The 13685-nt window shown below is 47.6% G+C and overlaps 1 protein-coding gene across 3 annotated transcripts in view; it reads right to left on the bottom strand.

Annotated features, from left to right (window-relative positions):
- Window positions 1-13685, bottom strand: part of GALK1 (galactokinase 1) — a 429466-nt gene that overhangs the window by 327366 nt on the left and 88415 nt on the right. The window contains exon 1 of one of the 3 annotated variants that reach the window (XM_069654754.1): window positions 5542-5855. The exons of 1 other annotated variant lie outside the window; for it this stretch is intronic. Coding sequence is in view for 1 of the 2 variants with exons in the window: in XM_069654752.1 (XP_069510853.1) it covers window positions 5241-5405 (165 nt within the window). In the remaining variant the exon portion in view is untranslated. Of the gene's footprint in view, window positions 1-5240; window positions 5856-13685 lie in introns of those variants that run through there. One more of the 3 variants, XM_069654752.1, reaches the window with a different exon arrangement.

Here is a 13685-nt window from a genome sequence, read left to right as displayed (position 1 = left end):
CAGTGGCACTGAAATACCAGCAGCAAAAGCACAGTGCCTTATGTACCTGTCAATGTGTACTACCCAAGGACGATTCCATGGGAAAACGGCAACCTTGAGATGGATGTCCAAAACAACATTTCCCTATGAAGATAGCTGCATAAAAACACTTGACATGATGGACAATTATTGGAAAAAAGACCAGGCCATACAATAAATAACTGATGGCCCACAAAAAGGAGAGACAAAAGTGATAACACTGAAAGAATGACCATGTCCTAAGAAGGGACTTAAGGAAATAGGAGGATTGCCAGGATGCTGGTAACGACCAGAGATGCTTGTGTACGGCCAAGTATACACACACTCCTAACAGTTCCAGTGAACACAGTACAGGAAGAAAATGACAAATGCCTAAAAGAATGGGATGCCAGTGCGAAATTACTGACCTGGTAGAAAATGCAGCTAGACCAATGCACGCAATAGCACTGAAGAAAGCAGCATTAGGTTTCCAGAACGATGGAGCAGTAAAGGTTGTGGATAACAAAGAATGAAAGTGAACGGTAAAGGCTCCAGGCATGAAAGTTGGGACACCTGTACTGATGGATCATTATTGGGCCTGTGGATCTAAGGCATACGAGAACCTGCCACACAACTAGTGAGGAGTATGCTCGTTGGTGAACATAAACATGCCAGCACTAGTTCCACAGAAAGACATCAAGACAGACAACTTCCCTAAAATGGACAATGCTGGAAGAAAGAAGAGGTCAGTAGAATTGTCTAGGGTGAAAAGACAGAACTACAGATCGTCAGCATCAGAAGCTTCTCTGGATGATGTACCAACGGACGTCGCATCAGTAGTTCCAGTAGTATAGACATACACAAAGGCAAAACGGCTCCAGATTACGAGGCGAGAGCTGATGCAGACAAACTCAACTGTCAACAGCTTCAACAATATAAAAGAAAAGCTCCGAGCAGTAAGGTTGATGGCCCTCCAGAACAGATATGTTCTGGACCTTCTCACAGCGATGGAAGGAGGAGTTTGCGCCAGGATCAGGTCTTCTTGCTGCATATTCACACCAGCAAAGGATGAAGCAAACGGGACACTTACGGAAGCAGATACTAGACTATCGAGAATGCATGCCAAAATGGAGGAAGAAGCAAAGGGTGCAGGAAAAGATTAAAAATGGCTGTCATATATATTCTCATGGTTACCCACATGGATGGAGAATGGACTAAAAGTATTATTAGCAGCACTGATACTAGTATTATTGACACTGTTTGATAAGGATATGCATAACACAAGCAGAAAGACAGAGAAAACAGTAGGGATGAAAATAGTAGTAGTTAATGGTGAGAAGGACAAGATAGTAGAAGCTTGAAATACAATAAAGACGCAGATAAAGGAGCGTGCACTGTTACTGACTGAAATGTTAATATTCGAAAATCCCAACGACTCCAAAAAATATTGGGCTAAATGGCTATGGTGCAACCCAGCAGGAGAGTGCCGTTATATGACATGGAGTTGAGATGACCATGCAAACTACTATGGAGATCTTGGAGGAGTGACAAAGATCTGGCACCCGAGAGCTACTGTGAATAGGTTTGGAGATGTGCTTAACAGGTCGACCAGCGGGAGGAGTGAAGAGAAGGTGCCTGGAATGGCCCTTGTGTCCCCTATACACATGACTGACGAAGACTGAGAAACGAGAGATGCCAGTCACTGTTTGGCCAGGCCCCCAGGAGGGCCTGTAAATTCTACTTATGCGAGCAGATATTCCCTTAGAAAACCTTTCAAACCCTATCCAGCTGAGGTCTTCGCGGATACAGGTACCACATCATTGGACCAGGTTGACTAATGATAAAAATCCAGCATTGTTGACGTCATTAGTGACATCACGACATAGTAATGTTAGTCACGAAGCAAACTTGCATCCCTGCACGAAGCTACACAGACACACACACACACACGAATAACATCCATACAAATGTTAGGAAGGAACTCGGGTAGTCCCGCACCCCCGTCACTTTAGAATTAGGCAAGGCTTCTTTTAGGCGCTATAATATGATATATGATATGATTGGTTATTTATAACATGCTTAATACCCAGAGGTTTCTAAGTGCGGACCCAGGGAACTAACCTGTGTTGCTCCATGCCGTCTTGCTTCCAAGGTGAGCACGCTGCCCCTGAGCTAGCCGCCCGAGACGGGGGAGGAGGGGCACTGGGAAGGCTTTTTCATGCAAATATAAAATCACATACACAGACATGGGCAGACACTGAAAAAAAGGTAGTTATTGTTTAAAATATATAAAGCACAATTAACTATTAGCTGGACAGATTTGTAATATCAAATCCTATGCATTTGTGAAATCTTAGTACGGTATGAGTCAAAAACTCCCCCTCTCTTCCGGAAATAATGCAGCCTGTACTAAAATTGGAATACTGGTTTCACGGTGTTCGCAGCACACAAAATGACTCAGCAGCTGTCTGCTGTCTGTCGAGAGCCCATGCAGGCTAAAATGGGATTGACAATCTCATGCAAAAAATGCAGAATTATCAAAATAAGGTTTAAAAAGGAGATTATAGGACTAGATAAAAACATGAGTAGAATGAGTGAAATATGGATAGAATGAATGAAAAGGGTATATACAAAATTGTTTCATTTTTCCTGAGACTGGGCCTTAAGGTTTGTAAAAGTCTGCAGGACTGCAGTGCCTTTCAATGTAATGTATCAATATGTAAAGTAGCATGTCTTGACAGAAATCGCTGACAATGATCCAGTAGCACAACCGCAGCAAGTCAGATGTATATAAACCCCTGCCTGGCATCACTGTGGCAGGACAAAGGAACGGCTGAGGGACAGAAGAAGACCGTTCAGGAGCAATACCCTTTGCTTCCATCCTCATTTCTGTAAAATTTAAATTGGTATCCTTACAAGATAGACTCTTGGCCTTATTTCCCTAAAGGGTGTATTGATTCTGGTGTAAGCATAATTAGGGACACCCTTACAATTAGGGACACCTTTACACGCACTTCTGTAGACAGAGGACAGATACATGAACATACTGTCAGAAACTTGTTTTCTCTTGCATTAGCCAAACGCAAGAAAGCAAGAGCCACTGAGCAAGCTGGCAGCTGCTTATTGCAGCTAACAACATGAAACGTAGGGGATGTATAAGGAACCTGGAAAAGCCAAATACTAGTAACCCCTAAGAAGAATACCACAACATATATATGTGTAGGAAAACAATAGAATGACTCTAGTGTAATTGCATGAAGCCACAGGCCTCAGAATAAGGGGCGGAGAGAAGCAGATTCTGCAGCACGAAGCAAAGGGCCAGTGCTCGCAATCAAGGACAAGGGCGGGTGGAACATTCCTGACTCTATGGGCAAGGTGCCACCTGCAAAATAACAGAATTAATCCTCACTAATTGCAGACCAAAAAGCTCAGTTTTGCGGTCCTCACCCACGTGACTCGACCAAGCCGAAAAATAGCCTTTTACCTGTGGTGGGAAGAGGAGCTGTTCCCAGCGAAGCTGACAAGAACTGATACATGTATTGTCCAGTAAACATTGCAATCTGCAGGCACTCTCTCAGGCTAGGTGGCTATACCAGTGGCATCAATTGGGACGCCGATTGGACCATTGCTGGCTGTTTGAATGGTGCAGATCCTTACCATTGATGGGCTTGGACTTGCTTCCAACCACGATTTAGGATAAGACTCCTGTAGTCATTTCTTCAGATCAGCATTCCCTGAAGAATAAACCAAGCAGAAGGCCTGGTCTGGTCTGGGCCTATGAACCAGGAGGATCCCAAGGATCGAGCATGTCCCTAGAATAAGCCAAAATCCATGTCCATCCAGAAGAAAGAATGAGCAAGGACTGATAAATAATCACAGGAAGGGAAGTTGAAAGAGGCATTTGCTGGTGTCTTTTTCTGGAACTGTGTATCGGACGAGAAGCCCTTTTCTGACCCAGACACATTATGGTGGGATCAGAAACCAGATACCATTATATTCTTTGGGTAGAAGACCCTCATGATACCTTTTTGTTAAGTCAGGTTCATGTGGGGGGGGCATGAATCAGGCTAGGATAGCTTTTCTGGATGGCGGACTGAATTATTTTTCAAGACATCCTGACAAGCACCCTTTTAGACTTCTTTTTCTTAAAGAATCGGGCTGAGAACTCCATGGATAGTATTGGCTTGTGTGTTCAAATAAAGAACGTTGCTACCAAAATTGCCATCTTACCTGCCTCGTGATTCTGACTTATTACAACTTATAGGGTATTATTGCCCTCGAGGAAAAGAACAATAAGGGAATGTTTTTAGGGAGCACTGTAATGTATGTCTGAGCTATGGCATACACGTGGTATAGAGCGTGAAACTTGGGCTAACTTGCCCAAGTGGTGTGCGGGTCATAAACAAAATCACACAAGCAGTGTAGATTATTTGAGGTGTAAAACAATTAAAAGATAACATTTGTTGTCAGATTTTCCTACCCTGTCGAATTTTTGTAGCCCGGCATTATTGATATTTTCCTGCAGGTAGGAATTTCTCATGGGTAGGAGAAAATGACAAGACCTTTGCTGTCGGATTTTCCTACCCTGCCAAATGTTCCTATCTGTGTATGTTTTACACTTTCTTGCAGGTGGCAATTTCTGATGGGTAGTCATTGCTGTCAGATTTTCCTACAGTGTCACATTTTCTTACCTCTGTATTGTTTACATTTTCCTGCAGGTAGGAATTTATGATGTGTACGAAAAAAATGACAAGACGTTTGCTGTTAGATTTTCCTACCCTGTCACATTTTTCAACTTCTGTACTTTTTACATTTTCCTGCTGGTAGAAGTTTCTGATGGGTAGCAAAAATGTCAAGACCTTTGTTGTCAGTTTTTACATAGACTGTCAAATGTGCCTACCCATTAAGTTGTACCTACATTTTCCTTGGGTTCGGGTTTTCTGATGGGTGGAAGAAAATTAGATGACCATTCATTAATTTGACATTACCAATGCTGTCAGATTTTCCTAGATAGGAATTTCCTACATGTAGCAACACGTGTAAAGAGGGAGACCCGTATTTGCCCACAAATGACAAGATAAGATCTACATTAAGTAACTAGTGTTGTATTGAACGCTGCGTGCAGGCAGCCTAACAGCGGACTCTGCCCTTAACCGCACCCCCATCCCAACCCACCACCCTCGATTCCCCACCCACAAACTTTGCGAGCCAGGAGCTACTGGCGCCCACCACGTCCTCCTTACCATAGGCAGCACGAATCCACGGTTGTAATCCGTGTGCTCCCCGATCAGGTTCACCCGGCCAGGGGCAAACACTGCTATCTTGGGCTCGGTGCCCCCAAATGTGGCGGCGTACACCCGGCGCGCGGAGGCTAGCAGCGCCCTCTTATCCTGGGGAGCCTCGGACATGTTGAACGGCTGGAAGAAGAGGGGCAAAGATGCTCCACTGCAGGAAACCTAGCTTAGGACTTTATTTGTTTACAAAGCACCGCCGTGTACCTGGAGTTAATCGAATGGCGCCTTGTTAAATAATAAGTGCATGCACCTTGCAAACCGAACTTTGATTTTTTTAGTCCAAACGTCGGTATATGCGCAGCAGGTCTCTGAAGAGAACGTCGCCGTTTGCCTGGTCAGTCTCGGGAACGTGGCTCGGCGTCCGATGGTCCAAACCGAGCGTCGCTTTCACTGTTTCTTTGTTGCAGGCACTGTAACCGAGTGTCTCTTTGTTGCAGGCTGCAGAAGGTGCGCGTGTCCCTCACCCCCAGCTGGCGTAGAATTTGCCCAGGCTCTTTCCGTAGGTACAGGAGACGGTTCTGTGCAATTGAAGACAGCTCTTAAAACGCTTCCTCTTCCCTGTTTGTAGGTTACCGCCCCCTCTCAGTCCCTCCTCTTCCTACAAAAAAGTAATAAACAACAAGCATTGGCAAAGCCAACAGTTGGGCATATGTTAATGTTTGTTAATGTTAAAGGTATTTATATAGCGCACCGTCACCAGCGGAGTTGGTCCGCAGGCGCTCTGGCGGATCTGTAAACAAGAATGAGGGTGGTTAGGGAGAGTGGGAGAAGTGGTGTGCTGTTGGAGGCTTCAGTTCGGTCGGTATACTGAGCTATACCATAGCTGAGCTTTGGTGTGCTTATCGGACCGGGTGAGACCTCGTGTGTTGTTGGTGCTGTTTGTTGTTGATGCAGTGTGATAAAGTGTGTGCGGTTTGCTGGGCGAGAGATGGTTGTGTGAATTTACCGGGTGGGTTAGGTATGCAGAGATTTGAAAGTTGGGTTATTGGGGTCTGTATCCTGGTTTTTGTACATCTTGTTCCATTTAGATTGTATTCCTATGGGTGGGGATATTGCTGATTACCTTTATTGGCGTCCGACTATTGCGTGTGATGGCGCGGCACTCTCCCATCTGTTTTCTAATGAACTTTGTATAATGTGATTGGGTATGTCTATTTCTCTCCCTCAGGTGCAGGAGCTGAGGATTGGGTGCTCCCTGTTCCCTTGCTATCTGCTGTGGCATAGGTCTGCTGGAGCTTGGGTATGGTTCAGGCCAGGGTGCTATTGATGAATCGACCAAATCCTTCCATCTTTGTCTGCCATTTGTATTCAGTCTTTAATGTCCTCCTATCATGGTTATGATAGGTATTTGCCAGGCGCTGCCATAATGGTAGTACCTGGCCATATGAAGACAGGTGGGAAATGGTGCAATTACCCGGGCATATGAAAGCAGTGCCGGGCAAATGTATATCTAAAACCTATGCACACGCTGTAACTGTTGCCTTTGTCAATGCTTGTTTTTAACTGGGCGTGAGTGCAAGGAACAGGTATAAACCAAGTATACCTTTAGCCACTTGATTAAGATATTTCCAAAAGTACATTTACAGCTACAATCGTGCCAATAACCCTCAACAGAATGCTTCAAATTAACACTGGGGGACCAGCGTTTAATGTTATAGCTTGATAGATCTAGCTCAAAGAGATTGCATGAGACATGTGATTTGGACAGGTAGGGAGTAGGTATGGCCAAAGGAATTAGCGTGGCTATGGGCAGTCAGTGGATTGGAAAATAACCAAACACCCACCCTCCTCTGCCTCAAACAGTGCGCCCTTCCTCGCTTATCTTCTCCTAGCTGTACACCAGTGCAATCGTTTTGGCTTATAGATAGGGGCTTAAGCATCACATAATAGCCAAAACTAAAAATGAACCAGTAAAAATTGTCCAACCGAGATGAGGTTAGATGGTAACACAAGCATTGCATCAGTTGTCAGAACTGGTACAAACCCATCTGGGAAAGCTCAACTGGATCATTGAAAAAGTAATCCCTTTCAGAATTGTGCAAGACCACTTCCCTTGATGTACAATTATGCATTTACACATTTAAAAACAAGGCTTTTTTATTTTATTTATATTATTTTTGGCAAAGTGACCACGATCATAAAAGCAACTGAATAATGCTCATTACTCAGCGGTAGTGGATGGGCAAGTCATATTTAGTGCTTGTTCAGCAAATATCAAAAGGGAACTGTGTTTTGCACAAGCAAAGCCTTAAAGTGCTTTGAGGCGGCAGTGAAGGAGAAGGAAAACAATCCAGATTGGGCAACATGAGGGAAGAAAAGGATTTGGGGAGTGGGTATCAGAGCTAACATTTTGGTAGCACACAGATGGCAAAGAATGGTGTGAAAGAGCTAATAAGGCATGGATGGGCCCTGCAAGGTGTTAATAGCATGACCTCTAGACAGGAAATAGTTTATATTAAGGAATTGTCCTACTCACATCAAAAACAGTGCCCTAGTTGTCTCAGGAACTGCATAATGAAAAAGGTTACATTCACAGGATTTACCAAGTTTATGCAAAAATAATTGAAAAGAGCAAAGAGTTCCTTAGCCCAAAAATTGCATTTCAATTATTGAATACAAATTGGTGATTCGGTGTAGGGGCAAGTCAGGCATAAGGGTCAGGAGGAAAGACGATCTGGTTGAAAAAAAGAGTAGATTAGGTTATTGAGATTTATACTGCGCACCGCTGTCATTTTCATGGTCTCCCCATGCTCAGGCTGATCTGAAAAGGAAGACTGGTTAGGGAGGGTTAGTTAGTGGGACAGAGAGGGATAGCACAAGAGCGCTTTTGCTGTGCTTTTGGTAACTTCAGTTTTGCAAAAACGATCGCTGTGTGTTGCTTTTGCTTCTAAATGGCATGGGTTTGGTGTTGTTTTGGTGTGTGGGTCTGTATAGTATTGTTTGTGCGTCTGGTGTAGTGCTTTAGATTTTGGGTCTCATCACAAGTCCGGCGATGAACCGGCACAATTACCACCAGGCGCAAATATCATTACCTCCAGGTTGTGCGGCGCAATCAACATCGTATCACAACCTGGCGTGAATGCGCCCCTGACACCGACTGTAACGCTATCAGCGTCCGTCATTTATAGTGCCACAATAAGGGCTAGCAGCACTAATATCGCTACTGCCGGCAAATCCGGCGCTATTAGCGCCGGCGGAAATTGTGTCATCGCCAGAATGGGAAGCATCGCGCCGGCCATTTTGAAAAACACAATCAATTGGATATCACCACTACCTGCAGCATTCCGGTCCTCTTAAGCTGCAAATATGTCCCAAGAGAGGCTACGAGGCAAGGGGGCTGAACATTCGCTGAGAAAGCCTACATTTAGTGAAGGGGTGCTTGCGGTCCTCACAGATGAGGTAGTGGCCCACTGTGAGGAGCTGTATGGAAGCAGGCAAAGGAAGACCAGTGACCAGGTGTGGACAGCAATCTAGAACACCATCACCCCGAAGGTCACAGCAGTTTCCAGTGTACCCCGTTGTCATGATGCCTACCCCCTGGGACCCATACCAAGTCCAGCAACCCCGGAAGCAGGCATCAAGTTACCCCAAGCAAGCCCAACAACCCCCACTAGGGGCTATTTGGGTGCAGTCCTGGTGCCTATGGCACCAGTCTCATATGGAGAGTCAGTCCTGGCGCCATAGGCGCCAGGCTCATAGATTAAAACTTACCTGAGGAAGACCATGCTGCAAGAGCTCCAAGCCAAACGAGGCTTGGAAGGGACTATTTTACCTAGGGACTATTTTTTACTCGGGTGGGGCTGGGGAGGAATACTTACCTGGGACTACTTTGGAGGCTATTTAAACCACGCCCGAAGAGCAGCACACGCTTCGAGTTATTCTGCATCCAGCAGCGTAACGCTCACCGTGCCTGCAAGTCTGCATCCAGTCTTCTGCCACGCCTGCCTCGAGTTTGGAGCGCCTAGAAAAAGGGAGAAAGAAGGAGAAAAGGTTAGAACAAGAGCAATACCTTTGATCCTTACCTGAATTCCCGATCCATCGCGCCTTCGAGCTGGAAGAAAGAAGTTATTTTATGCGCGTCGCCTCACCTGCTGCAGCGCCGCGCTGAACTCACCGGCCTTCGCCGCATCTTCACATTTCACCGCATCCTCCTGCATGTTCCCGCCGCACTCCGGCACCTAAGGAGAAGACAAGAACAGCAAGGTGAGCCAAGGGAATACACAGAGGAATACCCCCCATAGACTTACCTGATTTTACCACCGGGGGTACTATTCTTCTTCACGGGTCGGCGCAGCTTCCACTGCATCCTAGCCGAACCCCAGCTGCTAAGGGGAAACAAAAGGACAGCAAGGTGAAACAAGGGACTAACAAGGGGAACCCTCCTCACCACAAAAGACTTACCTGATTTTACCGCTGGAGGCATTATTCCCCAAGACTTCATACTTTCTCTCAGCGCCTGAATAAGGGAGAAAGCAACAGGTTACATATGGACATTATTTTTTCGAACTGTGTTGGATAATACAAATCCTTACCAGAACATTACCGGTTGCCACGAGGAACTCTTCAGTAGGGTCAAGCTGCAACCTGCAAGGAATCGGACTAGAGTGTAAATCAGGCATTTGAACTCTTACGAACTACATACTTCCGGCGTCTTGCCGGGAATATCGGAGTCAATCTTGTCCTGGAACTCACCAATTCCTTCAAGCCAGTGAAGCAACTGGTTATCTACGCACCCCTGCGCTCATTGCAGGATGGAGAGCTCATCTTTTCAAATCATCAGGTGAGACTATAAGAGGGGACATCCAAGGTGATCAGTGAGGAGAACAGCGGGGTGGGGGGATTTACGCTCAACTCCACGAGTGGTTAATTCCCTTTCTCCATTTGCAGAAGAATATTCCTATGGGCCAAGCAAACAAAGCTAGGTGGGCCAGTCCAGTCTGTCATCTCGGCCCTACGCGTCACATTGGAGGAGGCCGCAGCAGTCCCTGTCCAGATCGACGCCTCTGTGGGAGCCAGGTGAGCGTGACACCCATGATAGTGAGGACTGCCGCAAGTGGAGGAATGACCTGAGGGGAAGGGTGTCCCAACACCGCTGTGAGTCCCTGGCGACAGGAGGAGGCACTGTCGAGCCACTGCACTGGTCCTCACCGCCTGGGAGGAGAAATGTAGTATGGTGCTGGACCCCGAAGGGATAGAGGGAGTCGGAAGTGCGGAGGCGGGAGCCAGGAGGCAGGAGGTGAGCGAATCCCCCCCAACAAATACATGCACAAATGACAACCCAGCATAAGAAGCCCCAGTGAACAGAGACACAAGTCAGCAACCGCGAAACTGGGCATACAGACAGGGCAGAATAACAGGGTGGCACATCAGCCACCCTCCACAGCAGCCATGGGGCATGGTAACAAGAGCACCCCTGAGTGTCACAGCAGTAGGAAGGGCAGCCAAGTGAACCAAACAAATGCCATGCACACCACACCCCTACTGGCACACCCTGTGCTAGCGGGATTAAGGTGTGTGAGTGACCATGACACCGTGCAACAGTCACCCCAGCCTGAAGCTGTCCCAATAGGCCTGCCCCATGAGCGCATGGCAGACAAGCCACAGGGAAGTACACATCCCACACACACAGACATGTGCTCAGCCTGCCAATCACTGTGCATCACAGTACAGCCCTGCTGTCTGCGCAGCATTACCCCATATAGCCATGACAGTGCCATGGAATAAGCCATCCCTTCACCACCACCATGTGAGTGCCACCCGGGGAGTGGATGTGGGGCCATGAAGGTCCACAAGCACCCAAATACAGGCCAATGACCAACAGGCCATGGGTCTCACACCCATCGCCACAAGCAACCCCAGGACGGTGGTCCCGCATGCATCCTTCCTTGGCCAGTCATGCCCATTTGCCCTGCACTCCTGCCATACCTATAGAAAGCAAGCCAGCAACCATGCCTTCTAAGCCCTCCAAGATACAGCCCTCAGCTACTAAAACTAGCCAGACGAATCTAGCCCAGAATGCCCCCTGAGCTGCACCCTTATTAATGCCCGCTCCATCAACGCACATGCCCTGGGCATTCACAACCTTATCACTACCCACAACCTAGATATGCTTATGATCACGGAAACATGGCTGCATGAAGCCTCCGGACCTGCCCTATCCATAGCTCTGCCAACAGGTTACACTTTCGTCAGACAGGACCGCCCCGCCAAAGGAGGAGGCGTAGGCCTCATAGCAAAGGATACCATATCCATTAGGAAAATTGACAAAGCCATGGAGAATAACAATGATAACCTTCTTATAAAACGGAACCTATGCCACAACTGCTCCATTGCCCTGCACCTCGTCTACCGTCCCCCAGTCCCCTTGGGTGACTTCCAGACAGCCCTTACCCACCACATATCAGACAACCTAACAAAATCAACCAAAGCCATCCTCCTAAGAGACCTCAACCTAGGCACCTACGATCCCAAAGATCCCACAGCTAAGGCATTAAACAATGCACTTGAGACACTAGGGTTCAGTAACACCATAACTGACCCTACTCACACTCAAGGCAGGTACCCTAGATTGGATTGCCCAGCACAACTGCCCACTTACTATTACTGGAAACTCACCGACTCCTTGGTCTGACCACCACGTCATCCAGTTTGAAATCCCCAACATAAGGAATACCCACCATAACAAGCCACCTCTTCCACCAGCAATCTCCAGTAGCTCTCACCAGCTCACAGTAGAAAGGTTACAACCTCACCTACTAGTGCCGGCCTTCAGGCCCCACTTCTCCAGCGACCCTGAGACTCTGGCACTAGCCTACAACACCAATATTAAACTAGCAGTGGACGCTGGGCAGCGCGAAACTCAGTGGCCTCGGGGTCCCAGACCTACAGAAATACCAAATGGCGGCTCAGCTGTCCTGTATCCAATCGTGGCAAATCCTTACCAACCGCCCTAGATGGGTGGACCTCGAACAGGCGCAACTACCCCTCCCGCTGCGCTTTCTCCCACATATCCCCCCTCCGGAACGGCGACAGTGGCGGAATCTTCTGGCGTCAACCAAACACACCATTTCGGTATGGGACAAGGCGTTGAAACAGAAGAGGATCCCGACGGGGCTCAGCCCCCTCTCCCTGGTGTTTATGAACCCGACCTTTTCACCTGGTCTGTCTGCCCGGAATTTTAAGTCCTGGATTGCAGGAGGCCTGGAGACCCTGGGACAACTTTTTGAAGGGGGCCAACCCTGCACCTTTGAGCGATGCAAAGAACTCTTTAGGATCCAGGAACAGGATAGATTCACATATACCCAGCTGCACCACTGGTGCACCCATCCACAGACTCGCCAGGCAGCTATTCGCCCCCCCACAGCCATCGAATTGACCCTTAATGAACTCCCGCCCCGAGGGAGAATCTCCACTCTATATAAACGCCTCCAAACGGATTTCTTAACCTCCAAGACTCGGTATATGGCCCTATGGGAGGCGGACCTTGGCCATCCGATTGAAGACCAACAGTGGGTTGACATCTGGTCCCGGGCTCACACCTCCTCATCCTGCATCACAAACAGAGAATGCGCCTACAAGATCCTCCTCCGTTGGTACTACCCTCCCCTAAGACGTCATCACATGAACCCCAAACTCGACCCACAATGCTGGAGACAATGCGGCCAAATAGGCTCCTTCTTTCACATGTGGTGGTCCTGCCCCAAGGCTCAAGCCTTTTGGAAACAATGCTTAGCGACGATAGCAGACATCACTCGGGTGCGACTGCCCTTGGACCCCGAACCTATTCTCCTTGGAGCACCGATCCCCGGGATCTACCCAAGGTCTGGTCCTAAAGCCAAACTATTATCCCAATGCTTGTTGGTGGGCAGGAACGTGATAGCCCACACCTGGAAAACGACGGAAGGCCCGCTCATGCCTTTCTGGTGGATGAAAGTCTGGGACATCTTGATCGCTGAGAAGGTGACGGCTGCCGGGGCAGGCATTTTAAATCGCTTTCACAACACCTGGGGTCCGGTTTTGGACTTTGACCAAAGGTTCCCGGCCCTGACATTCAAGCCCCAACTGGCCAGGAGAACTGTTCAAGATGGAGATCCCAGCGGGGGCGTGAAGACGGAACTTAAGACCTGAGGGTGGGGTGGGAAGAGCGTCAAGTGGTATTGCTTTATGCTTCATGTCGCAAATGATTAAGCTTTGTATTGTCATAACCTGCCTATTTATAATAAACATGTTTAAAAAAAAAAATAATTGCAGTGGACACTATTGCCCCCTCACATCCCGGAAAGCCAAACCTACCAGACATGCCAATGCTTGGTTCACAACATACCTTCTAGAACTCCACTCCAAAAAAATAGCTGCCCTTTCCCTATGGCAAGCGAATCACTCGGACACAGCCAA

Source organism: Ambystoma mexicanum, chromosome 3q (genome assembly GCF_040938575.1).
Source record: "Ambystoma mexicanum isolate Mex_15411 chromosome 3q, UKY_AmexF1_1, whole genome shotgun sequence".
Lineage (NCBI taxonomy): Eukaryota > Metazoa > Chordata > Amphibia > Caudata > Ambystomatidae > Ambystoma > Ambystoma mexicanum.
This window is presented reverse-complemented; position numbering and strand designations above follow the sequence as displayed.